This window comes from Manis pentadactyla, chromosome 5 (assembly GCF_030020395.1).
Source record: "Manis pentadactyla isolate mManPen7 chromosome 5, mManPen7.hap1, whole genome shotgun sequence".
NCBI classification, from domain to species: Eukaryota; Metazoa; Chordata; class Mammalia; order Pholidota; family Manidae; genus Manis; species Manis pentadactyla.
In genome coordinates this window covers 95,917,307-95,941,940 of record NC_080023.1, presented here as the reverse complement: position 1 = coordinate 95,941,940, position 24,634 = coordinate 95,917,307, and the positions used below count along the sequence as shown (strand labels likewise).

The following is a 24,634-nucleotide window of genomic DNA, read 5'->3' as shown; positions in this document are numbered from 1 at the left end:
AATGATCACAGAATTGTTAAGTACAAATGAAAGTACTCAAAGGTAAGAAGAAAAAGCAATGAATTTCCATAGGACCAAACAAAACTCAATATATTCATGTGCAAAAGCAAAAATGCTTTATTTGAGGCTAAGCCTGAGACTTCAGAACAACAAAACTCAAAGCTTGCATGGCCTTACGTGCAGCAGCTAGAGAAAGGCAAGATCAGCACTGCCTGTTTATCATGTTAATGTTTTCCATAAGCATTCTCATTACTCAATCTTGAGATTGTTGTCATAGATGAGAGTATACAGAGAAAGCACAAAACACAAAGGATTTACAGAAACACAGTAACCACTACAGAAAGCTTAAAGAAAATGAGACACAAATCATCAAATAAAACAAACATACAAAAAAACTCTATCAAATTTATGACATGCGTAGCACAGGGAATCCCAGTGGCTGGCAAATACCTTCAGCATGGTCATGGCCATTGTCATCAGGGATGCGTTCAATCAGAGTCTCAATGGACTCATCCCAAATGGGCCTTGTGTCAAAGATGTCCTCAGGAATTGAGTGCTCGGTCTCAACAGGTGGCAGATTTTCAATTACTGAAACTTCCAGGGCACTACTGCTTTCATCATCTGAAACTAACTCCTGCTCCCTTTCTGACTGTGTAAGTCTATCCACTAACTTGGAAGCTTCATCACTGATCTCCTCAAAGAATTCTATGGAGTTCCTGTAAAGGTCAAAGAAATGCTCCTTACTTTCTTTTGTGGGGCTCATGGCTCCCTTGCAGGAAGATGTGGTGCTTTTGCTCTTAACTGGCAATCGAGATGCAAATATCTTTGGCTTTGCAGCCCCTTCTCCTGACTCTAACTCAAGCTCCCCTGCCCTCTCTCCACCCTCTGTTTCTGTCTCAGTGCAACTTCTAGTCTTGACTGGATATTTGGTCTTTGAGTCCAAAGGACTAGCATCCGATTCAGATTTGCTTCTATTATCTGATGCTCGGCTTGTCATGTCCTGATCCTGAGGAGCCAGTGTTTTCTGGAGGGATGAGTCCAGAGGTGAAAGCTGCTGCTCTACTCTTTGGACGGGTGCTTTCACGGGGATTTTAGACTTTGGTTTTGTTTCATCCTCTTTACTTTCCTCATCCAAACTGGGTAGAAACTCTTCAGAAAGGGAACTCTCATACTCCACAGACAGAGGTGCTGGGCTTGAAGTGGGCATAGTCCTTACAGGAATTTTGGATTTGCTTTCAGAAAAAGGCACATTCTCCATGGGTGCAGTAGGGATTTCAATGACTGATCTTTGTTCCTCTGGGGAAGAATCAGGAGAATCATCATCATGATCGGAATACACAGACCTAGTAACAGTGGAAAAATCTAACTGAACTTGTACAACTGGTTCAGGAGAGTGGGGGCAAGATGCCTGCTTTACACTGGACTTAGGAGGTGTATCAACTATCTGCATGGTGGGGAGGTCCTCGACCCTTGCAGTAGTAGCCTCTTTCATTGAAGTTTCAGTGGAGGCTGAAATCTCCATTTGGGAATTAAACTGAGCATTTGAAGCAGCTATTTCCTCTGCTTCCTCATTCAGGTCATCTGGAAGTAAGTCTGCTTCACCATCTGCTCTTTCTTTTGATTCTGAAGGTGCTAGTGATTCAGCTGATGTTTCCAGCTGTGGGGGCTCGGTCCCAGGACCCCTGTCTTTCATGTCTTCAGAGAGAGTCTCTTCCCTGGATTCTTGCCCGATTTGGAAAAAGTGAAAACTTTCATCTGCATAGGACCTTTTGGTCATATCAATAGCACCACTTCGGGTCATCTCAAACAATTTTCCTTCCTGAAAGAGAAATGGATTTTGCTCACTGGTTGGGGTCCCCTCTTCAGTTGGGGTCCTAGCAGGAGTGGTGTCAGGGGTGGTACCCTGTGACTGTCTGTCTACCATCAAACCAAATATCTTTTGTTCTTCCTCTTTCACTCGAGCCTCAAAGGCTTCATCATCTTCACGGATTTCACTCCAGGATTCGGAATCCACATCAGTTTTTGTGATGATGACTTGGCTTACGTGTTCACCAACTGATGTCTTCGGTACAGCGGGGTCTAAAGATGAGGGGGCTTTGTCTGACTGCATTTCCCACGAGGTACTTTCTTGTTTCAATTCTATTTCCATGTTTTGGTCCTCAAGATTAGATTCTCTGTCTGAAACAGTTCTCCTAGAGGAGCCTGCCACTCCTACGTCTTCAACAGAGGATGTGATGGCAACAGAATACATTTCAGAAGAGTGAAAACTTGCATGTTTTGAATCTGTTTGGGTTTTACTTTCTTCACTAGAGAAAAAAGATTGGGAAGGAACATTTTCATAAGGGCTAATGATTTGAGAATCATGAATTTCATCAGTCTCAGCTGGGTCAGACACTGGACCATCCATGGATGATCCATCTGTCTGAGTGGTAATTGAGTCGTGAATGAAACAGTTCTTTTGTAAGCTCTCCAAAGCTTGGTCAGTTTTTGCAGCCTCTATTTTTGTAATACAAGATGGAGAACCTATGTCTTCATCTAATTCTTTTCCTTCAGATGCTGGACAATGAGGAAAAGAGGACAAAGATGAAGAGCTTTCACTGAGGCAATCAACTTGTGGAGATTCCACTCTAGGAACATCAAGCTCTTCTCCTGTGTCTCTGTCACCAGCACCTTGGAGAGGTAATGATTCCTTACAAATAACTAGCTGCTCACTGATATCATCACCATTGGAACTGTGGAGATCTGAAGGGACTGGAATGGCCAAGCTGCTAGGGCTCCCCACCTCACAACCATCACCATCACAGATGTTTGGTTGATCAGCATTTCGGTTTGGATCATTGTAAGATGTATCTGGGCCATCATTAGAAATAGTAGGACTATCTTCAGGTAAATGAGATTCACCATCTTTTTCTTCTTCTGATTTACCTGATTCTTCCTGCATATCCTCATTCATCTTGAAAGTGTATTGTTTGGAAATGATAGGCTGGAACTGCACTTCTTCAGGACTAGAAGTGGAGTCTATGCTGGATGGAAGTGGAGAAGGAGGCTGCACTCGAATAACTGGCTCTGGCAAGAGGCCCGAGTCAGCACCTTTTTTCAGCTGTGTCAACTCAGGTTCACTTTCTGAGGAGGACGAAGACTTTCTGCTCTCTGATGTTACTACCACAGGGGCATTGCTTGCATCCTGTACACTTTCCACATGCTTTGGTTCATCCATGTCAGCAGCTGGGTCAGAGGATGAAGAAGATTCTTCGGGCTTGGGTTCTTTTTTGTAGTCCCTTTTCTGCTTTGCTTCTTGTTCAAGTTCATCAAATGTTTTGATTTTGGTTACCATTTTAAACATTTCCTCCTCAGGTGTGAATCTCTTTTTCTCCCCATTTTCCAAGTCATCCTCCTCTGCACATTCATGAATCACAGCTGGTTTTGGTGTGCTTGCTTCTGTGGCTTTGGGTGTGACCTCATAGCTAATTTCTTCAGAGCTGGGGGTATCAGGAGAAAGGGGGCTCTTCCCTGAGCTCTCCATCAGTGATGTCTGCTCCAGACTGTCATCCTCAGCACTGCCGTCTGGGTCTCGGAGTAGCCGGGACCGCATGGAGGCCACTTCTGTAAAGAGTTCTGTTTTGGCTACGGCTGCAGAAAGAGGAAAGTGACTTGGGAGAACTCCAGCCTTCATCTTTGGTTCCACAGGGCTGCTTTCAAGAGAGTCACGGCAAGGGGATTCTTTCAGAGGACTTGGTTCCAGAGAATCAGGAGTTTTGTGTGAGGAGTTATCCTCCAGCACGGGGCTGGCTTCCAGGGAATCTTTGTGGCTTACTGTAAATGATTCATCCGCCCCAGGGCTGAGGACCTCACTGTCTAGGCTAGGGAGTGCCAGTTCTAACCCCTGAGGACTCCTAATGACACCCTGGGCCTTTGGTTCAGTCCCTGTCCCTGTCTCTTCAGAAGCATCTGGCAGTGGTGCGGTCTTTGTCTCATCTGAGTGCTTAGCGGTTGTGGATTCCTGAGTGTCAGTATCCCTTGGTGTCTTGGGGGCTGAACTGACATATGTCTGCTGACTCTCATCACAGGATGCTTCCTCAGTTAGTCCTCTGGGGGTTTCTTTTGCTAATGATACAGCAGAGTGGCCAAGGCCATCACCTTCTTGCTTAACACAGGTGTCTTTGGAAAGGCCAAGGGTGGCCTTGGGCAGACACTCAGCTGAGGGCTCTGTGTCCTCAGGGGCTGCAGCTCCTTGCTCTTTAGAACTGTCACTAATGTCTTTGGTTGAGGAATATTCTGTTTCTGAACGAATTTCTGTTGGTGCTTCTAACTTGGTCATTTCATTTCTTTCCTCAGTTTGCTCCTCACTTTTCTTTGGTGAGAAAGAAAGGCTTTCTGGGCTTGTCTCAGGGGTCTCTGCTAGGCCCTCATGCTTATAGCTTTCTTCTGAACTAATCTGAGGGGTCCCTTCCATCAGGCTGCCGCATGGAGAACCTGCCGCCCCTTCGTGCTTCAGGCTTTCCAGACTGCCATCTAAAGCACCGCTCTGGAGAGACAGAGCGGGAACACATTCGTCTGCCATGTAATCTAGTGGAAATGTTGTGTTGAAAGGACTAGTGAGCACTTGGTCTAAGTGAAGTTGCACCTTTTCTGTCTCTTCACTGAGGCAGAATTGTTGGTATTTGTCATTGTCTTCTAATTCTTGCTTAATGACATCAGAAAAGTCAGTGGAGGTTTTCCTGTCTGGGCTGATCTGGAAATCCATGTCTCCCTGTTCCTCAGCCAGCTTTTCCTTGGGGGCTTCCCTCTGTGTACGGCTTTCTCCTTCCGGCGCTGACTGAACAGGTTCAGGTATTTTGTGGCTGGGAGCTTTCTCCTTTTCTCCAACCGCGTCTTCTCTCTTATTCCCTGTAGAGGAAGCACGGACCCCTCTTCTGGATTCTGAAGCTCCTGTTACCAGGAATCTCTGGCCACGTTTGATTGTCTGACTCTCCATCTTCTGTGTTTCTCTCTGGGTTACTATCTGCCCCTTTTCCTTTTCCACCCGAACTTTGCCTTTTTCCTGTGGCTGCTTTTGTTTTGCTGATTTGTGTTCAAAGAGTCCAGTCTTATGTTTAGATGGGTCCTGACCTGACTGAAAAGCTTTCATCAACTCTCGGACAGACATTGTCTCCTCGATTCTTTCTGTTTTGGAGGTGGGGGATACAGGTAGGTGCTTCTCTGTTTTTCCAGAAGGTGACACAGCCAAGTGCTTCTCAGTCTTCCCAGAGGTTGACAGAGGTGGATGCTTTTCCACTCTTCCAGCTGGTGGTACAGGCAGGCGTTTTTCTGTTCTCCCAGGTGATACTGGTGCATGTTTGTCTGCTCTCCCAGAGGGCGACACGGGCAGGCGTTTGTCCATTTTACCTGAAGGTAAAACAGGTGGGTGTCTTTCAGTTTTTGTTGATGATACAGAGGAGCGTCTCTCAGTTTTTGTCGAAGGTGACACAGGTGAGTGTTTCTCAGTTTTACCTGACGATGACACAGGTGAGTGCCTTTCAGTTTTTGCAGAGGGTGACACAGGTGAGTGTTTCTCAGTTTTACTCGATGGTGATACTGGAGGGTGCCTTTCTGGTTTTGCAGAGGTGGAGAGAGAAGAGTGCCTTTCTGTTTTAGAGGCGGGAGACACCAGTGCATGCCTCTCTGACTTCAGAGAGGGGGACACAGCTGGGTGTGTCCTGTGGCTGAGCTTTTTTGGTGTATCCTCTTTGCCTTTGACTCTGACAGGCAACTTGCTTCGACCTTTCTGTTCATCTTCCACTCGTTTCTGAAGGGCCTTTACTTTGTCCTTTATGGAACCAATGGGTGTTTCTTCAATCAACGGTGATGTGGCCTTTACAGTGGGAAGAGGCTCGGGGGCTAACCCGGGGTCTTCATCTAACGACTCTTCTGAACTACATTTTTTAAGTTCACTTTGTCCTGTACTAGCTTGTAAACTTTCCTCTTTTTGTTTCTGTTTTTCCTTTAATTTCCTTCTTACTGGCTTCTTTATTCCCAGGCTAGGTTTGTGCAGTGCCTGTGTACTCTGTTTCTTGTCTGGGGGCGCACCTTTCCCTTCGTTGTCAGAGCTCTTGCCCACAGCTGGGGCCTCACGTATCTGCCCTGCCAACTCTTGAGCTGTCTGCAGTTGCTCTTCATGAGGAGGCTCATAGGAATTTAAATCCTCAGTAAGGTATTTCACTAGGCCAGTTGAGTCTTTCTCTACTTTTACTTTGGTCTCTTTATCTATTCTGACTTCTACACAGGGATATTCACAGATTTCTAAAGGTGCTTTTTGCTTAGCCTCCTCTAGTTCCTCATCACTGACAATAACCCACTCCTCTTCCACTAATTCTCTCTCCGACTGAGACCTTGGCACACTGCCTTCATCCCTGGTGCAGGTTCCACTTCTCAGGATTTCATTCACTTTCTCTAAGTCCTCTTTAACTCTTTCAACAATTTCAAAAGGCTCTCCTGGCTCCTCCTCAGCAGCCTTCACCAGCTCCTTCACTTTAATAGAGCCTGCCCTATCAGATACATCTGTGGTCAGGATGGCGGTCATTTTGATCAAATCTTGTTTCATCTCAGAAACTTCAGAGAGCAAGTCCGGACTGGCTAGGACAGGAACTTCATTGACCAGGTGACTTTTCAGGACAGATGTTTCTGTAGATTCTGTCTCATCATCTTTGATGTGAATGAAAAACATTGAAAGTAAAATGGAAATCAAAAAAGATATTGGCAAATGTAATCAGGACTGTAACGACACAATGTCTTTTCCTGTCATGGTGGGAGGGACAACAAAATGGGCTGGGAATGGTGGATCCACAAGGTCTCAGGATACAAAAGCAAAGCAAAGCTAACAGAAAAAAAAAAACTGAAAAGGAAAAATGAGCAGGAAATAACTTGCTTAATTTTCTCACTTGTAGCATGTCCACACATATACAACAAAGCTATAACAAATAACCAAGACACACACGCATGCACACACACACAGACACACACACACACACAAATCACAAGTCAAAACAAAGACAAACACAGTGAAATTACACAGAGGTATCTCAAGATTGTTCAGATGTTACAGATCAATGTTGGAAAAAAAAACACGGGAAAAAAAAGGAAAAAAGCATTAGAAATTGCAGAAAGTTGATTTCCTTTAGGAGAAAGCCAGTAGTAGCAAACTCAGAATGTCTTCTAATGATGTATATACATTTTTTAATCATATAAAAATCTGGAATTCTGTATGTTTAGTTCCCCTAACATACAATGATTATATGAGATACTTCTGAATCAGCTGCAAACTGGCATTTCATCTGAGGGAAATTCACACCTAACAATGAAACAAACAGTCTTGTGCTGAGAGGCATGGTCCTTTCCTTGGAGCAACCTCCTTGTTTAGACACGTAACAGACAGACCAAGGAGGGAAATAAAGGAAAGGAAAGAAAAACAGGGAAAACAACAACTGTGATTAAACTTAGATGTGAGTCCAAAGTTAAAATGTGATGCATGGCAACCCAAATCAGACAGTCACACGGGACACACGCACAGTTTATGTAAGCCAAGTTATTTCCATGCAAAGCAAAGGTGGAATAAAACTGATAGGAGAGGCGGCCTTGCTGAAATGCATGGGCAGAAGGATGGTAAGAAATTAGAACAAATATGTAAAACATTACTGTGGTGAAGCGTATTTATTTCCCTACAAAGTCCACATCTAAGATGATGAACATAGCATATTTGAGGCAGAGTGGGGGCCTGTACCCATTAAAAGCAAAAAGGAAAACTCAAACTCTTTTAAGGATTTACTCATGAAATGACTTTAGGAAAGAGTTCCTGCAACAGACCCCTACTTTAGAGATTTTATACCTAGATGATGATTATTTAATAATTGTCTTTAAAGAAAACCAAACATGAGCCTGTATTTGAAATCTGTAAAATATTCGGAACTAGAAGTCATTCAGAAGAGCCATGGAATTACAGCAACATAGTAACTTTTCTCTCTTTTTTTTTAAAGATTGAGCCAAACTGATATATTCAATTTTAATTCCTACTAGCTTGTATCCAAGAAACAAAGGGCCATTTAAATAAATACAGTAGTCCTGAGGCATAAAGTGGGATAATGAAATAAAATCTCTAAAAAAAGAGAAATTAATGAAGGCAATTACATCACTTTTTTAATAAAGAAAAATGTCTTCTCTTGGGAAAATCAGTTTTTGTTGAGAAGATATATACTCTGTGAATATGCATATATAAAGATATATTAAAATAATTCATATCAATATAGATTTGTTCAAATATAAACCAATGAAAAAGCCACAATTTCAAATATTTCAGTCCTGAATAATGATTTAACATGAGGGTAAGGAGACTCCCAATTAAAAGCCATTCCATAACTTAGTAGGAAATTACACTGTGCCAGGACTTCAAAAAAAAAAAGAATAGGAAGGCATTCAGATCATTGTATAGGGCCAGAGAGTCATATTAAACATTGTTCTAAGTTTTCTCTTTTTGGGAATAGTACCCTGAAATACCATGAATCAAAATAAATCTTAAAATGAATAAACATTAAAGATTAAAATTTTTTTTTCTAAAGTATTTGGGGGGTAAAAAAAGCCTGGAAAATTCAACTTATTTCCACCCAAGAAGTCACCAGAAACAGGCCAACAAACTAAAATGCTAAGTGAATATCACAAACCTGAAATGCATGCTGAGATATCTCTCCTAAAGTTTGAAAAAAACAGTTCTCTCTGCACTAGATTATGTTTGAGGTTTTCATCATTATTTAAAATTAGCTCTATAGTAGTGCCACACTGTTGTGATAAGAAATTTTGTCCAGGTTTTAATTTTTACACTCTTTTTTTTTTTCCAGTAACTTTTCACAAAAGACCATTAGACTTCAGCCCTAAAGAAGTCAGGTACACTTCACCACAGTAAGAGGGGCAGAGGGGGGCTGAGGGGTGGGACAGTTAGCTTTAGCTAAGAACTATTAAGACAGTATCACTTTTGCAGGTGTAACCTACAAAAATAATGAGGTCGATACCTAAGTCAGTGCTGCTTAATATAAAAAGTGATACTGTCAGGTCAGTACTTAAGAAAAAGAGAGAGATGACAATGTTATGCTAACAAATGGACAAGAACGGCAGGTGCATTTCTAAACAAGCATAACAGCAACAGCAGAGTTAACAGGGATACCAAAAGAAAGCGAATGCTTGGATGAGTAATCATTGCATTTTACTGCTAATTAGCTCACAAATTAGATATATTTGTAATTTAACTGGCCAAGCTGCTTTTCAATATACATTTAATGATTAATAAGGATAATGTAAAAATAGAATTATTATAGAGATTAGTAATGGCAACTAGCTTGCGTCTTAATTCATGCTTCTCTTTCTTGTAGCCAGCTTTCAAAAAGCTCAATTTATTTAAAATCTTACTTTTTTCTGATGTCATATCGATCTGTAAGAAAACATACATAAATTGAATGGTTACAAACAGCATCTTGTCTCACAGCCCCCGATGTGCACAATAAGCTCCTATTCATGATTATACACATGGGGAGACATCATAAACTAGAGGAGGTTGGAGATAATTTGCTACAGTTCTTCCTGACAGTCTCCTTGATTCTTATCCTGACTTTGAAAAAATAAGTCTCCTTTTTAGGCACTCTGGATGGAAAGACCTTTCTAGTATGTTATTCCTGGGAAGAGATGATCCAGAGTGTGTTGGAGTCAGAAATGCATATTTATTAGGGAAAGGGCCAGGGAAAGAGTCAAGTAGATATTAAACAGTACTTGTCAATTTAGTTGAGAAAAAAGAAGGAAAGACAAAACAGCATGCCAGGCTGACACATTCTACAGAAGGAGTTTCATTATCATTGATTACAAGCCTAAATTCGAAATCCTGCAAAGAATACAAACTAGATCTAAATATTGCCCTAAATAGTTCTTGAAAATATTCAATAGGAAAATCCATAAACCCAATGGAAAAAACTGATCTGAACATAGCAAATTGGTTTCATAACTGTATTTCTCTTTCCAGAAGGTGTGTAGGTATTATTTTGAACAGCTTTGGTGATCAATTCACCAAGTATAGGAAGGAAATTGAGTATGTGATACAAAGAGTGACTGTACAGTTGTAGGAAAAAAGTCACTTCACCTTGTGACAGTTTATTGTGTGCATGGTCATATACAGCAGCACAATGTCTATAATCACCCTCCTTGTCCTGCTCCACTGCCAGGATATCAGTAAAAAAGTGAATTCAGGAGATTTCTCTGAACTGACGAGGCCTTACATTTTAAGCTGGTGAGCACAATGGTAATTATTACATTTTAAAAATGCTTTTGTATTTCAAAATCCATCAGAGTAATATTACAAAAGTAAAACTAGTGTACCTGAAACATTTATGTGCAACTAATAACAATTGTTTTTATCTGTATTAGACATAGAAGCCAAAATGTTAAGAGGTAGGTATAATGAATTTTCCATTGATTTCTTTCATTTCTGTGATAATATGTGGGCATTTTCTGATTTTTATAAGGAAAACAAACACATACTTGCTTTAGTTATTGAAGCAGGTATAATTCAAATGGGTATTTATTCAAGGTAACCTCGCTAAGACTCATCTTCTTCCTCTATGATATAGCATCTATGTTATGACAGCACACACCCCACAGGGTGACTGTCAGATCAGTGTTGATCAGGTGGGTGGAACACTTTAAGAGGCTACCTTCCAAGAAGAGCTCATTATTAGTAGAGTTCTGCATTATAATGTTGTTTAGTCTAATGAATGAACTATATGCTCCTTAAAGTTTTGGTCTCAAAAGTTCTCAAACATTTTTTATTTTAAGACCCCTTTATACTCTTAAAAATTACAAAAGAATTTGAAGAACTTTTATTTATGCTTGATATACATAGAAAAATATCAGGATTACAAATTACAGCTGAGAAAATGCTAGGATCCCAGTACACACATTCCAGAGCATCACAGCAATGATGTCATCATACGTAATGCAGCCTCTGGAAAACCCCTCTGTAGCTTGTGCAGAGATATGAGTCACAAGGCAAATAATGTCTCTGTTCTACGAAAGAGTTCTGACCTCCAGGCATCTCCACACCAGTCTTTGAGAACCCCCGAGATAATGGTTTGGTCTTCAGGGAAATATATATTATTGCATAGACAAAGGAAACAATTTATAGGGAAACTTTATTGTTCTCTGCAGTCAGTCCACAAGATGAGAAAACTGAGGCTCAGAGAGGTTAGAATTGTGACTCTTTAATCACTAAGAACAACTGTATAACCCTTCTAAGAACACAGGTTAGCCATGTGCCCTCATTAATGGTTAGAACAATAACAGCCTTTAAAAAGCAACAATTCATGCAATTACCTCTTCCTCCTGTTCTTGATCTGACTCTGATTCCTTGCCGCCCAAGATGCCATGCAGGGTGGAAAAAATAGAGAGCAGGAAAACAGAGTATTTAGAAGAAAAGGAAAGGTTAATTATAACAAACATCATCTATAGGCAAGCATACAGTTTAAATACTCTTATTTTCTCTTATTAATAGTTTATAGAGGAAGGGCATAAAAAATTAAAGAGGGTTGATTTGGAAGTCTGTATAAAGAGACAAAAGAACCAAAATTATAAATATACTAATTTATTACACAAAAGAACTAAAATTATAAACATACTAACTTCAGATTCTAGGTTAACAGCAGCCTCAAAGTTTGACATTTAATAGATTTGAAGGCCTATGTCTAGAGAAATAGTGACGCTAATATGCTAGTCATTACCGATACTGGCTGAAAAATTTCAAAGCCACAAATAAGCACATGGTGAAAATATTCTCAAAACAAAAGGCAATATTTAGGAGCTCTATTCTAATTATGAAAAGCTAGTAAATTCTAAAGTATATATGAAATATACAATGTTTGGCATTTTTTTCTTTCTTTTTTGAGTTACTAAATAGAAGGTTGTCCTGGACCATCACAGCATTAATAACTGAGTCTGATATGTCTTGACTTAGAAATATAATTTAATAATAAAATAAAGGCTTTTATAGCCCACTGAAATCTCAATGAAATCACAGAAGAAGCTGATTCATCTTTATATATCACTCGGGTGGAGTGCCCAGAGCAGGGCATATTTCTTTGTGGTTTTTATTTGGCATTCTGCTTTCATGTCTCACAAGTGGTCAGTACTACAAACCCCAAAGTGCATCCTGCACCAGTGGAATGCAGCTAGGTATACTCACTGGGGTCAGTATACCTATTGTTGGATTCAAAGTTTTGGAATAAAATGTAAATTTATGTATATAGATAATATTTCATTTTATTTTTAACACTTAAGAATTTATAGTGTTAAACAGGATGCTATGAGTTTTTCTCTATGTGACTGATCTCTATTTACAAAAATAATTAAGAAAAACATATTGTGGTGGGTAAAAGAAGTACAGGAAATGTTTTGTTTTGTGGAGCCAAGATTTAGTATTTTAAATATACTTCACCTTCTCCTCCAGGTCTCACCTGCCACTAACTCCTCCCTCTCCAACCTCTAGTACACATGCTGGCAGATTGGTGCACCCCCGTGTAGACTGCTGTGTGGGAACTTCCCATTAAAAAGAGATACTGGTGCGAAAAAAATTTTTTTGATAATAGAAAAGAAGTTATTGCCAACATTTAATTCATTTGGTTGTCTTCTTTGATTTGATTAGAAAAACCAAGGAATTCTGTAATGGGGAAAGGTCTGAATAGAAAATAATTTCTATAGGTAGACTTTGGGTGAGAATGAATGAATTTTTCCTTTTCAACAATATTTCAAATCTACTCCTATAACATGGGAGTATTTTGTATACCACTTATGTTGGAAAATTAATGTGATACTTCAAGATATTATAGGTTGTAAGATGAACAGGTAATTATTTTAGCAATAAGGTAAAATAATCATGAGGTTCTTCTGAATTTAATAATATATAATCCAACTGTAAATTGGCAGTGAATAGAAGCTAATTGACTCATAAGATTTTGGTAGCAACAAATGCACAAGTATGGTCCCAGGAGGGCACATAAAAGCAGTAATTATACCAAAAGCCATTGTTTTATTTTAAAAAATTAGTCCAAAAGGTTAAATATTATATTAAAATCTTCTCTCTTCCATATCCAATATGTATTTATAGAAATTTTTCAATCAAAGCTAAGTTAATGCAAAATAAGGCAGAGCTCCTTTTTTCCTTACTTAAATGGAATGCATTTGATAGGGAATAAATTATGTGAAAGGGAATCAAAAATCATTGCTGTATGTGTTTTCAGTCAGTGTCTTTGCTTTTATTTATTTTAAAGGACTTGAAAATCAAATCCTGTACTTCCTGAATTGTACTACAACAGATTTTACAATACCTTTGTATAAATCGGCAGGGTGATGTTTAAGTTGCAAATAGCTTGATGCACCAGGCCTCTTGTGGATTTTGGCTCTTTCATAAATGATAGTCGTCCGCAAGGTTCCTGAGTTGTATCATGTACCTTGAAGGAGGAAGGCATATGAGTTTTACCCATATATGTCGTACACTATTTATTTTAATTAGATGATACACAAAAGAGTCAGGGGAAAACAAAATTCATTTGCTAATCCTAAGTGATGATTTACAGGAGTTCCTTTCTCCTTTTCCTGTTACTTAGCATGACTTTTAAATAAATCATTCATCTTCAAAAAAAATTCTGGTAAAATCTATGTAACATAAAATTTACCATTTCCACTTTCATACTTACCATTTTTAAGTATATGATTCAGTGGCAGTAAGCACATCCACAAAGTTGTGAAATCATCACTATTATAGCAGAACTTTTCATCATCCCAAACTGAAACTCTGTACCCTTTAAACAATAACTCCCTACTCTTTTCTTCCCCAAGCCTCTAGTAGCCTCTAGTCTACCTTCTGTCTGACCTCTTCTAGGTACCTTTCAGGGTCATATGCTAATTAAGCTTCTTGCGTAATCACCTCTGTGTTCCCCGCTGTGGCTGTATCATTTTACATTCCCACCAGCAATGTATCAGGGACCCAATTTCTCTACACCCCCTCCAACATTACTTTGTTTGTTTTTTTTAAATAGTGGCCCCCCCTAAAGGACACAGAGTGGTGTCTCACTGTGATTTGAACTGAATTTCCCTAAGCTGTTGAGCATCTTTCTCCTGTGCTTATTAGCCATTTGTATACCTTCTTCGGAGAAATGTCTGTTGAAGTCCTTCACCCACTGGGTTGTTTACAGAATGAGTTTTGCACACCAATGATACCAAATATTAGCTTAATTACAAAGCTTTCTGGTATTACATGGATCCATTACTTCTCAGCAGTTACTGATTAATGTGGTGATCTGTAAGAACCTATCTTGAATCAGGCAAAACATTTGAACCAGAAATGGCACACAAAAGACTTAGCCGAGATCTTGGGAAAATGTTATAGCTTAAAAATCTTAAAAGATGTTTACACACACTGGCTTGGAAAAATCAGGAGGGTTTAAAATAATAAAAGAAGTCACTGCTGATGAACTGTTGGAATTAGTAGTCTGAAGTAGGTCTAGTAAGAAACTGATGCAGACCAGCTTCTGTCTTGTGAGTACTGAGTATTAAAACTCTGGATTAGTGAAATACGCTATGAAAAACAGGAGAAGAAAAGAGCTGGAGAAATAGAGCAAAACAGAATTATTACTTCTTTTCTATTTCATGAATCTCTTATTCATACACTTCTGTCCCTCCATAAGAAATGGAGTGTAGAATGAAACTTACACATACTAGTATCATGTTCCTAACTTGGATTAATAGTCTTAAACAGAGACAATAAATTCATGGTGCATTAAAGTGACACCTTAAATGTTTGTTAAATGAATTTATGGAAGTATATCCAGTGTATAGCTCTATCTGGGATAATATCTTACTAGATTAAGTAAGATCCTGGGTCTTTTGAAGACTTTTATTACAAGAAGTTGTAACTCAGAACTTTTTAGGTCTCCACACTTGTGAAATTTACACATTTTTACAATTTAAGTATAAATATTTAAAACAAGTTAATAGTAAAAAAAAAAAAGGAGAGAGACTTTCTTTAAATCTTGGAAAAAAATGGGCAGTTTGTCCACTTCATGAATTGACTATTTCTCCTCATTCTTAACCTTCAACATAATTTTAAGAAAAAACTGAGGTTGAGTCTGAACTTTAAAAAAAGGTTGGTTTTCCGGCACTTTAAAATTTTACAGATAATGGTTTTAAAAACTGCTGGAAGTTATTGAAAAGCAAATATTCTCTCCTACTAAAGTAAGTCAAATCCTTACTTGATCTTGAGTAAAATACATTACAAAAATTCCATGTGCATATTACCTTGACAAAGAGAGGAAGTCTGTTTTCTTTGAAGGCAAAAAAACTGAATATATGATGTTGGCCGCTCTTGGTTAATGGCACCAGGTTGCCAAAACAATCAACATAAATGGGTTTTCCTTCTAATACCTGGTTAAAACAGAGAAAAAGAACAGAGACTATAATAGCTGCAATTATTACTTGTTTACATAGAGAATCAGTGGTACTACTTGGAACACTGAAATTCTTAAAATGTACATTCAACAACCATTGAATTGTCTTATCTGTGACAAAGCATGGACTAGTATTCCCTCTTCTTACTAGTAATAGGAATCTTCAAATGCATGGTGGCATTTAATGTTAATGTTCTCATTTCTAGCACTGTACCTTGCAATCCCCCATAACCAATGTATCTTTAAATCCTAAACTTAAATTTCTGATTGGTAATTTTTGATATCACGAGTCAGGTTTCTAGATTTCAATATCCACAGGCCCACACTGGTGGAAAAGTCTGAAAATAGGAAAAAGCAGTGTAAAAAACCCTAAATATCATACTTTCTCACATTTATACAATGGACATATGTTCTGGACTATTTTCTTTAATAAAAAAATAAGAAGAACAAAAAGGAAAGAAAAAAATCTGAATTTGTATTGTCACTTACATACTTTATCAGTAACTCATAATTTTTCCCCAAATCATCTTTAAGTGAGTCCTTTTACCTCCTCACATACACTCAGACTATCCCTATAAGTAAGTCCAACCTGGCTAAAAATGGCCAATTTTGGACCTTGACCTTCTAATTGATCAAGATGTGAACTAACCTATTTAAAATTAATGGCTCTACTTACCAAACACATTTTAAATATAATCTATTAATAAAGGTATAAACAGATTAACATAATTAAAAAATATATATATAGTACCTCCACATCCCTGCTTCTGGCCACCTCAGCAAAATTTTCTTGTTGTTCAAGGGTCTTGTCCACTTTATCATCAGTCATGCAGAAACATCTCAACCTGGCTTCAATGGGGTCATGTGATTTGGCAAAGACTACAAATTTGGCCATATATGGTACGCAGATAATTTCTCTATACACTTGTGATGCAAAGGTGACAGACTCCTGGATTTGTCGACAATCTATCAGCCAGAACCTGTAAAATGAAATAAGGTCAGTTATTTGAAATTTAAAGTATACAGTTGAAAAAAAAATTCCTTCAATATAAGTAAAGTCATCATTAAATGCTTCTTGGAGAAAGAAGGAAGTGAGAGAGGCTGATAATGACAGACAGTAATAGGACAGGGAAAGAAATTCAGGGAAGGGAGGAGGATGGTGAGAAGGGAGAAGGCAGTGATGGGGGAAAGACAAACACTAAAAGATAGAAATTAAGTGTTCTATCTGTACTTCTTCCTTGCAAACTCTACTGAGCATTCAGTCTTCTGAACTGTATCTTCAGTGTCTCAGGATCTTGCAGTGGTGTGAGCCCAGTATCGGACCTTATGACAAGTGTCTCACTCGGAGAGTTTGTTCCCCTTGATTCCCCCTCCTATTCTTCATTTCCTTTCCTGAAACTCTTTTCAATAAAATTTACTCAGCTTCTCCTTATCTCACTGTTCTTTCCCAAAAAGTCACCAAAGTTGGATCAATCCAACCATTTTTAAAAACATTCTTTTTCCCCAGAGCTCCCAAACATTCCTGAATATAATCCATAGAAGGAATTATCAGGTTTGTAAGTAATTTATGATTTCTAGCCCCAGCTGTCTGTGATACTGCGTTGCCACTTTTTTCTCAGACATCATGTTATTCAGGATAGTGACATCACTAAGCCTTCATGACACTCCTTAAGCGTCCCCTTCACCCAGGGCCTGAGAAAGACGACGTTACTGAGAAAGTAGGAGCCACCAGACAGGCATTTTTTCAATTTGCTATTTTATATGCATCCGCATCCTCTTGCCCCAAAAACTTTCTCCATCAGTGATCACCCTTCCTCTCTTACTCATGTTCCATAATTTTTAAACATTCCTGCAATTCCCTTATCCTCTTAGGCTCTCTTTTCTTCAAGTTTCTAATCTGTCTTCTTTTTTATTTACTGTAAATTTTTTTGTTATGTATATACAAAATATATATATATATGAAATATACTTATGAAACAATATACTTACTTTTTTAGTACCATAAAAAGCTGTTAAGAAACAAAAGACTGGGAGGCAGGGGGAGGCAATCTCATACTAGGCTTTTCTGAGTTGCATAACCATACCTGGCAGACACATTGGTTGTAAAGGAAACACATTCATTGACAAATGTTAATGGCGTAGTTCCTGTAATATCTTCCCACTGAGCAGGAGTGGTTCCACCTGAAATAATATGATTGTTGAAAAAAAATTAGGCAAAACTCCAGACTCTGGATTGTAAAATAAAGTATCAGTGGTTCTGGCTGTTTGCACCAGCAGACCTCACTCACCCCTCAAAATGGCACATTGGAAACAAAATGACTAAAAACTACATGCTAAAAAATGACACACTGAAAACAAATAGCAGGCCCTACCTTTCAAGGAATTGAATTTGAGACAGATTATTTGAACAACTGCTTTAAATTACCAGGTGTTCTAATTTCTGCCTGATATCCTGAAGGTTTTTTTTTGTCACTGCTAGGCTCTTAAGGTAATTTTGAATTGTACACAGTTGATGATTTTAAAAGATCCTTTGACCAACCAAGGCACTAAATACTTTGTTTAAATGATGGAAAAACCAAATATTCTTTTGTTTCTGAACTTCATGTTTTATGCAATTATTTTCAAAAAATAATATATCCTTTTCATTTGCAATGAAGGTTGGCAAAAAACAAAAGTGCATGGGAAATACTAAGAGCTCAATAAATACTGCAAGGTGAATGAAGAAATGAATGAATGCCAAAGGATGGTCTCTGTAAATAGAAAAATCACCATGGAGGCTGATGCTGGCTTTCTTTTCTGCTGAGAAATTAAGTTGGCATAGATACGGATAAAACAGTCTTGGAGAACTGCCAGAGAAATACATGTTTGAGATGAGGGAAAATTTTGACTCTAAAGCTTCTTAAAGAAGGGAATGAGTTATAGAAAGGTCATGGAAACTTACTCTAGCAGGCCTCTAAAACATAAGTTCTGCTAAGAACCATGTAACAGAGCAAAACACAAAAATCTAAACACCTAGGTCAATATATGTTTAAAAATTAATAAATTAATTTAAAAAATTCTTTAGTACAAACCCATCTGAAAACACAGGGCTGGAATAATGAGATTAGATGGTGTCTAGGCCTGTGGGGCAGCTTCATTAGATCAACAAGGGCAGGGTGTGCCACACATATTTTTCACTCTTCCTTGTTTTGCTCCCATACCATTATGTTGCACATTATGGAATGATTAATCATATACACATGGACCAAAATGTATAGGAAAACACCCAGGAATGCTAGGTAGTAACCAGAACTGAGTAATTGGGAACAGCATCATGACTGAAGCATATGATTTCCCTTTATGCTAATTTTACTCTGTGTTTTTAAAAATGTTGTCATATTATTAAACTTACAGGGTAAAGCTCAATAGCCCGCTATCATAAATAAAGAAAAAACATTACTAAGAAGGAAGAATTAAAAAACAAAATACAGGTGAACATTCCTGCCATTCTGAAGGAAAAAATGAAAAAAAAAGAAAATTCTAACAATACCTAAACAACTAGGGAGGGTAATTATTCCTACTGACAACAGTATGAATATTTACTGAATGCCAGTACCATGTAGTGATTGTTAAATAGGGAAATTATCAAATTATGCGTGCTGACATGGGTTACTTGTGTGGATTTTTTAACCTCTCACCATCTGTGGTGGTACCATTGAGCAGAGTCAACCAGCGTTCTGGGAATATTTTTTTGGAGTTTGGTAGTTGTTTGAAAGCTATTTCAACTTCCAGTTGAAAAGACCAATATTCAGTTTATCATTAAAAACCTTTACTTTGTTTTTCCAAAGTTAGTTCAACAGATCAATGTAAAGACATACCAATTCCTAGAAGAACAGTTTAAACTATTGGATATAATTACTCAAGATACCGTTTATTTTTTAATAAATATAAGAGGATTATTCAATGAAGGCTCAAGGCTAGAGTTTGAAGTATATGGATTTGGGTTTGAATCCCAACTGCAAAATATTTATGGTATAATCTGGAGCTTCTCTTACCCTTGATTTCCTTTTCAGTAAAACAGGGTTAAGTTTCCTCATGGGGCTACTATGAAAATTGAAATGCAGTAGTTTGGCATTCAGGCTTTATTTGGTGAATATTCATTTCCTTTCACTTTTAGTTCCTTAGTTAGTTAAATGCTATTCTTGAATTAATGCACATAACCCTGCAGACATCTTACAACAAAGGTAATTTAATATTTATAATCATCGAAGTTTCTGGTTTTAGAACTTTCTAGTAACATGGTCATCTGTGATTCACCTGTTATGCTGCATAGTAATCTTAAGGTTGGTGCATCTCCCCCAAAACCATTCAACATGACATCACTTGAAGCTTTGGGGACAGGAATGGTCATGGTGATTGGCTTGTGGAATTTTCTTCTTCTAGGTTCCAAAGTGACTATAGGGCTGAAGGTAGCTTTGTTGCCTAGGATCTTCTTAACCAGCTCACTGTGCATAGGCTGAGCCTTTCCAAAGAAAAGAAAAAGATTAAAATAAACAGTATCTTATTACATTTCATGTCAAGTTTCTTCTTACTCAGTGCATTGCTTTTTGGCAGACAAATCAGTTCAGTGGCTTCAAATAAGGCAATTGCAAGTTTAGTACCATTACTAAGCACTCATACAAAACTTCATGAGACCCGTGATCTCTAATGGCGGCTTTTGCTCGCCAAGGAATAATTTGATTCTTTAACCATTTATTTCCCTTTTGAAAAGACGATTTTTAATCCCCGGCATAAAACGCTGGTTAACATGCATCTAACATAGGCATACCTGGAGGCCTACACGGATCCGCTTGGTGAGTGCCCCCTCGGGGAAGACTGCCTGCACCTGGGGCACCACTGTGCTGCTCAGCACGCCTCCCTCTGGGCCAATCAGGTTGCTGTCCTGCTTGATGCGCGACACCACCGCAAAGTACTGTGGGAAGTCACGGGTGATGATGCGGCAGATTCGTTTCTTTTCTAGGTCTTCCGGGCTATCCAGCACTGAGACAAGAAATGACCCATCTTCATATAGCAAGGATTTCCTTCGGAAAGCATTCTGGCAAATTCACTGGCATAGTTAATAGTGAACAGATGTGGCAGCAACCCGTCTTTTTTTTTAAATAGGAAATTTTTTAAAGACTATCCTAACAATACCAGGAAAAAAAATTGCAATCATTCAAGACCTGTCAGCATTTAGTTTGCATGTTTTCTTGCTTTGTGGAAACAGTCTTCCCAGGGCATTGTGAAAGAAAAGCATCTAGTTCCAGACGCAGTATTGCAGCGCCGCCTTTGTAAATGAAGGGGCTTGAGAGAAAGCTGGGATGAAAATGAACCTGTTCCACTCTTGGTTCATGTGATGGACAGGGAAGTGTTTATGGACTACGTTTCTTTGCAAATTTCAAAGTTTCCTCAAAAACCAGTTACTATGGTTTTAAGAAGTAATGTGTGGCTGGCTCCTTTATTCTCGGGAATAGCACAGAATAAAATTCGTCTTGGAAGGGTAAGGCTTGTGTTTGTGTTTAGTCCAGTGGCATGTTTGTCTCTGAGATGGTCATGTGGGTATAAAAAGAAAAAGATCAATGATTAGGAATTCAAGGTTTCAATATTCCCCTGAAACAATTAACTTACCAAACATATCATCTAACACCAGGAGGATGGGATAATGGGCTAAATTATAAATTGCATTAGATATGCAGGGCAATATAATACAAAATCAGACTGGTTTAAAAAGTAGAAAATTTGAACTAAGTGGATCACTGAATTTTAAAGGATTATGGAAAGTTGTTCATTTCTAGAAATCATTTACAATTCATTATACAGGAAGGAACAGCAACTATGTTTCTCTTAACTTCTGAGTATAGCTAGACAGCAAAAGCTAGAAGTCCCAGCATCTGTTCACACATAATTGAAGACTGATGCACTGGCAAACACTAACAATATACTTATGAAAAGATGTGTCTCCGAATGTAACAAACATAAAAACGCACAAATCCCATTGTTTTAAAGTAAGCTTTTTACATCTATAGCAAGTTACAAAAGTCCTTATCCAAGGACAAGATGTATTAAAGACAGGTAAACTTCTCAGAGGAAAATATCTTAAACCTACACGCAGGCAAAACAAATGGTTCCAAAATGCATAAGCAGCTGAATATTGCATGGAACAAATTTTATCAGTAAGAATACTGATCTTTTCATCTTGCTTGGAAGATCCTGACCTATACAACTAGAGGGCAGAATTTCCTCTTCTGTCTCCCTCCCGGGTAGGGTAAGTCTGGTCTCTCTTTAGTTATTCCACCTCAGCAGGACATAGAAAGAAATATGAAAGCAGATGCCATCGGGATTCACTTCACTACCCAGGAGCCACACATGAAGCCGCTGGCAGCGGCCCTAGAAAACTGAGAGCCGTGTATCCAGCTCTGCACAGGGGGTGTCCTCTCAGCACTTAGCAAAGACTTGCCCTATTTCTGTAGTTGTTTTATTGGACCATGTCATCTGGTATCAGGACTGGGGCTGTGTGTCTGTACAATCTAAGGAGGCCTGACAACAGGCCACTTCCCTCCAGTCAACTGAGATATTTCAACCTGTGGCTAAATGCTGTGGCCCAAGCTGGATTTGAGATTTACAGAGATTAATGCCCAAATAAAAAAAATAAGTTCCTTAAATATATATATGTGTGTATATGAAATTCAACCGTGGGTAGCTCCTTGTTTGACTTACATGTAGAAGTCTGAGTGAATTTTGAGTTTTCCTATCTCCTTAGTAACAGAAAATTAAAAGAAAATTGTATTATCCTATAAGGCACTAGTTATAGTTATACATAACTTTTCCAGCAGAAAAGCTTATCAGCACTTTTTATCAGTGTCTTAAATATCTAAATTTCACATTAGGCATTTAAAAAAATCATGGATTTGTTGTCCAGCATCAGTTTATTTTGTTCCAAAACAACAATATCTATTCTATCTTGCATTTTAGGTTTGATAAAGTTTACAGTCAAGATGGAGATGTGCTATCTCATTAAAACGAGATAATATTTGCTGGATTTTATCTTTCCAAATGCAACAGATGTTATGACTTGGCAAATATATTGTGCATTCTAACTCAGAGCCACTGGAACAGACCAGAATACTTGCTGTGGTAAAATAATACTAGGGATGCACACATGTCTCCCTAGGTCATAAGAAAGAAATGCATCATTGTCATGCCTCTACTTTAGAGTTCTTTTAAAACCATCAATGTTAAGTACCTTCATCCATGCCATTAAGGATTTCATTCAATTCGTCCTCGGTGTATTCACAGAAATGCTCTTTCCAGCTGTCCCCATTCTCACTGCGTAGGACCACCAGTTCCCTCTCCTTTCCTCGAAGGGCGGCAAAATGAGGGATCTCCACGATCACAGGCCTGACATAGTAAGGCAGAACATTTAGTGTGCACAGGAACTAACCGACAGCAAGACAAGCACCTTGACTGTGTCTGTTGCAAAGTGACCTGGAATTCTTCTCTTTCTGGCGACAGGGACACAGTGGGCCACCCTCTGGAGCCCATTGTCTAGCAGATGATCGCACAGTAGCATTCCACCTCACAGGCACCAATCCTCAGGGACATGCTGCTGCCTTAAGCCAAATGACGTTTCCCTGTAAGTGCATGTGGCATTCTGGCACTTCTTTTATGAATGTAAGTGTAACACATTTAACCGAAAGCAATGTACATGCAAATCTATGATGTGTGCCAATCTCCTGAAAAGTTTTCTATGAGGTGCAATGTGACAAAATGGATTAAGAGGGGAAATGGCTCATGGGTTGATAATCTGATGTGTCGTAAATAAGGAGATGTCAGAAAAATTGACTACTTTGGAACTAAAGAAATAAACATGCACTCATGGTTTTTGCTTAATTTTCTTCATTCAAGGAAACAATAGCATGTGTACACAGCGTGGCCCTAACTGAACACCTCGGCAGACAGCCCAATTGTGTCCAATGCCTATTATATTCAGGATCCAGAACATGCATCACGTTACTATTTTCAGGTCTCAAAATTTACAGAGACTTTCAATTTTTCAGTCCAGGTTGCTTTGATACAGACTCCAAATTTATCATAACAACATTGTAACTAGCACATAGTACAACTAGGCAGATCTCATGCTTTAAACGAAAATGAAGGTCACAGCACTTTAAGGGAAAATATATAAAAACATCACTCAAAAAATAAAAGTCACATACCACAAGGGTCAGAAATGGTCCACTAAAGATAGGTTATACAGAATTTAAATCATAGAGAGGGACATGTCATGGGTACAATGACAAAAAGAGAAATCATATTTGCAGAAGGAGGAGAAGAATGGGGGCCAGCAGCCATCAATTTGTTTTAAGTCACTCCTACCCAAGAAATTTGGTTCCAGGAGGCCCCAGCTGAAGGATGCGGCTGACCAAACTTTCTCCCTCATTAAGTGGGGGAGGAGCCGTTGGCAGGTGAAGTTTACTGAGTACATCCAAAGCAGCAGTGAAAGAGAGAACATAAGTAAGCTTCAGGTATTGTTTTCCACAGAACCCCAGCGTCACCAGCTGATCAACAGGGTGAAGGTTGGTTTCACACTGCGTTTGGTTCTGCCCCCTCCATTGGTCACAAAGAGCAAGGAAGCAAGACCCAGAGTGTACAATGGAGGCACGTGGGAGGAGAGCCCTTCGGCGTCAGATCTGTCCCTACTTAGGTTCACTGCCAGGGCGTGAGCCAAAGAAGAAAAAAATGCTCCACAGGAAAGACAGAGCTCTTGGGAATATAATAAAAACTCTGACTCTGTAGAGAGGCCAGACGTTTTCAGGGATATTCCTTGACAGATTTGAAGACCGTTAAAAAGCCTTAAACTACCTCAGTGTGAGGGAGGGAAAAGGGCCTGGTACAGAATATGAAAGGAATCATTGGGGAATTACTCCAACCATAAGAGCATTTTCTGATGCAACCCAGAACTTCACAGGCTCCTTATAAGTCTCTGGTCTGTCTGATAGGAGGGCTTGGGGAGGTGGTTTCTGTAATTAGGAAACACAGACACACCTTTTTGCAGGTGTGAACATAATTTGGAGCAATCTGCTAATCGTTTGCTCGAAATTACAAGGCTTTAG

The 24,634-nt window shown here is 38.8% G+C and overlaps 1 protein-coding gene across 24 annotated transcripts in view; it reads right to left on the bottom strand.

Annotated features, from left to right (window-relative positions):
• The window catches only part of ANK2 (ankyrin 2), a 323,577-nt gene that overhangs the window by 19,553 nt on the left and 279,390 nt on the right, over positions 1-24,634 (bottom strand). For 12 of the 24 annotated variants that reach the window (XM_036920818.2, XM_036920824.2, XM_057502564.1 and 9 more), the window contains 9 exons: positions 22,765-22,919; positions 20,311-20,522; positions 19,800-20,004; positions 17,588-17,684; positions 16,255-16,483; positions 15,355-15,480; positions 13,386-13,508; positions 11,380-11,412; positions 9,430-9,451 (listed from right to left, as the gene is read on the bottom strand). In XM_036920818.2, the coding sequence (XP_036776713.2) occupies positions 9,430-9,451; positions 11,380-11,412; positions 13,386-13,508; positions 15,355-15,480; positions 16,255-16,483; positions 17,588-17,684; positions 19,800-20,004; positions 20,311-20,522; positions 22,765-22,919 (1,202 nt within the window). Of the gene's footprint in view, positions 1-450; positions 6,682-9,429; positions 9,452-11,379; positions 11,413-13,385; positions 13,509-15,354; positions 15,481-16,254; positions 16,484-17,587; positions 17,685-19,799; positions 20,005-20,310; positions 20,523-22,764; positions 22,920-23,897; positions 23,997-24,634 lie in introns of all 24 variants that reach the window. The other 12 variants (XM_057502551.1, XM_057502552.1, XM_057502553.1 and 9 more) reach the window with 4 other exon arrangements.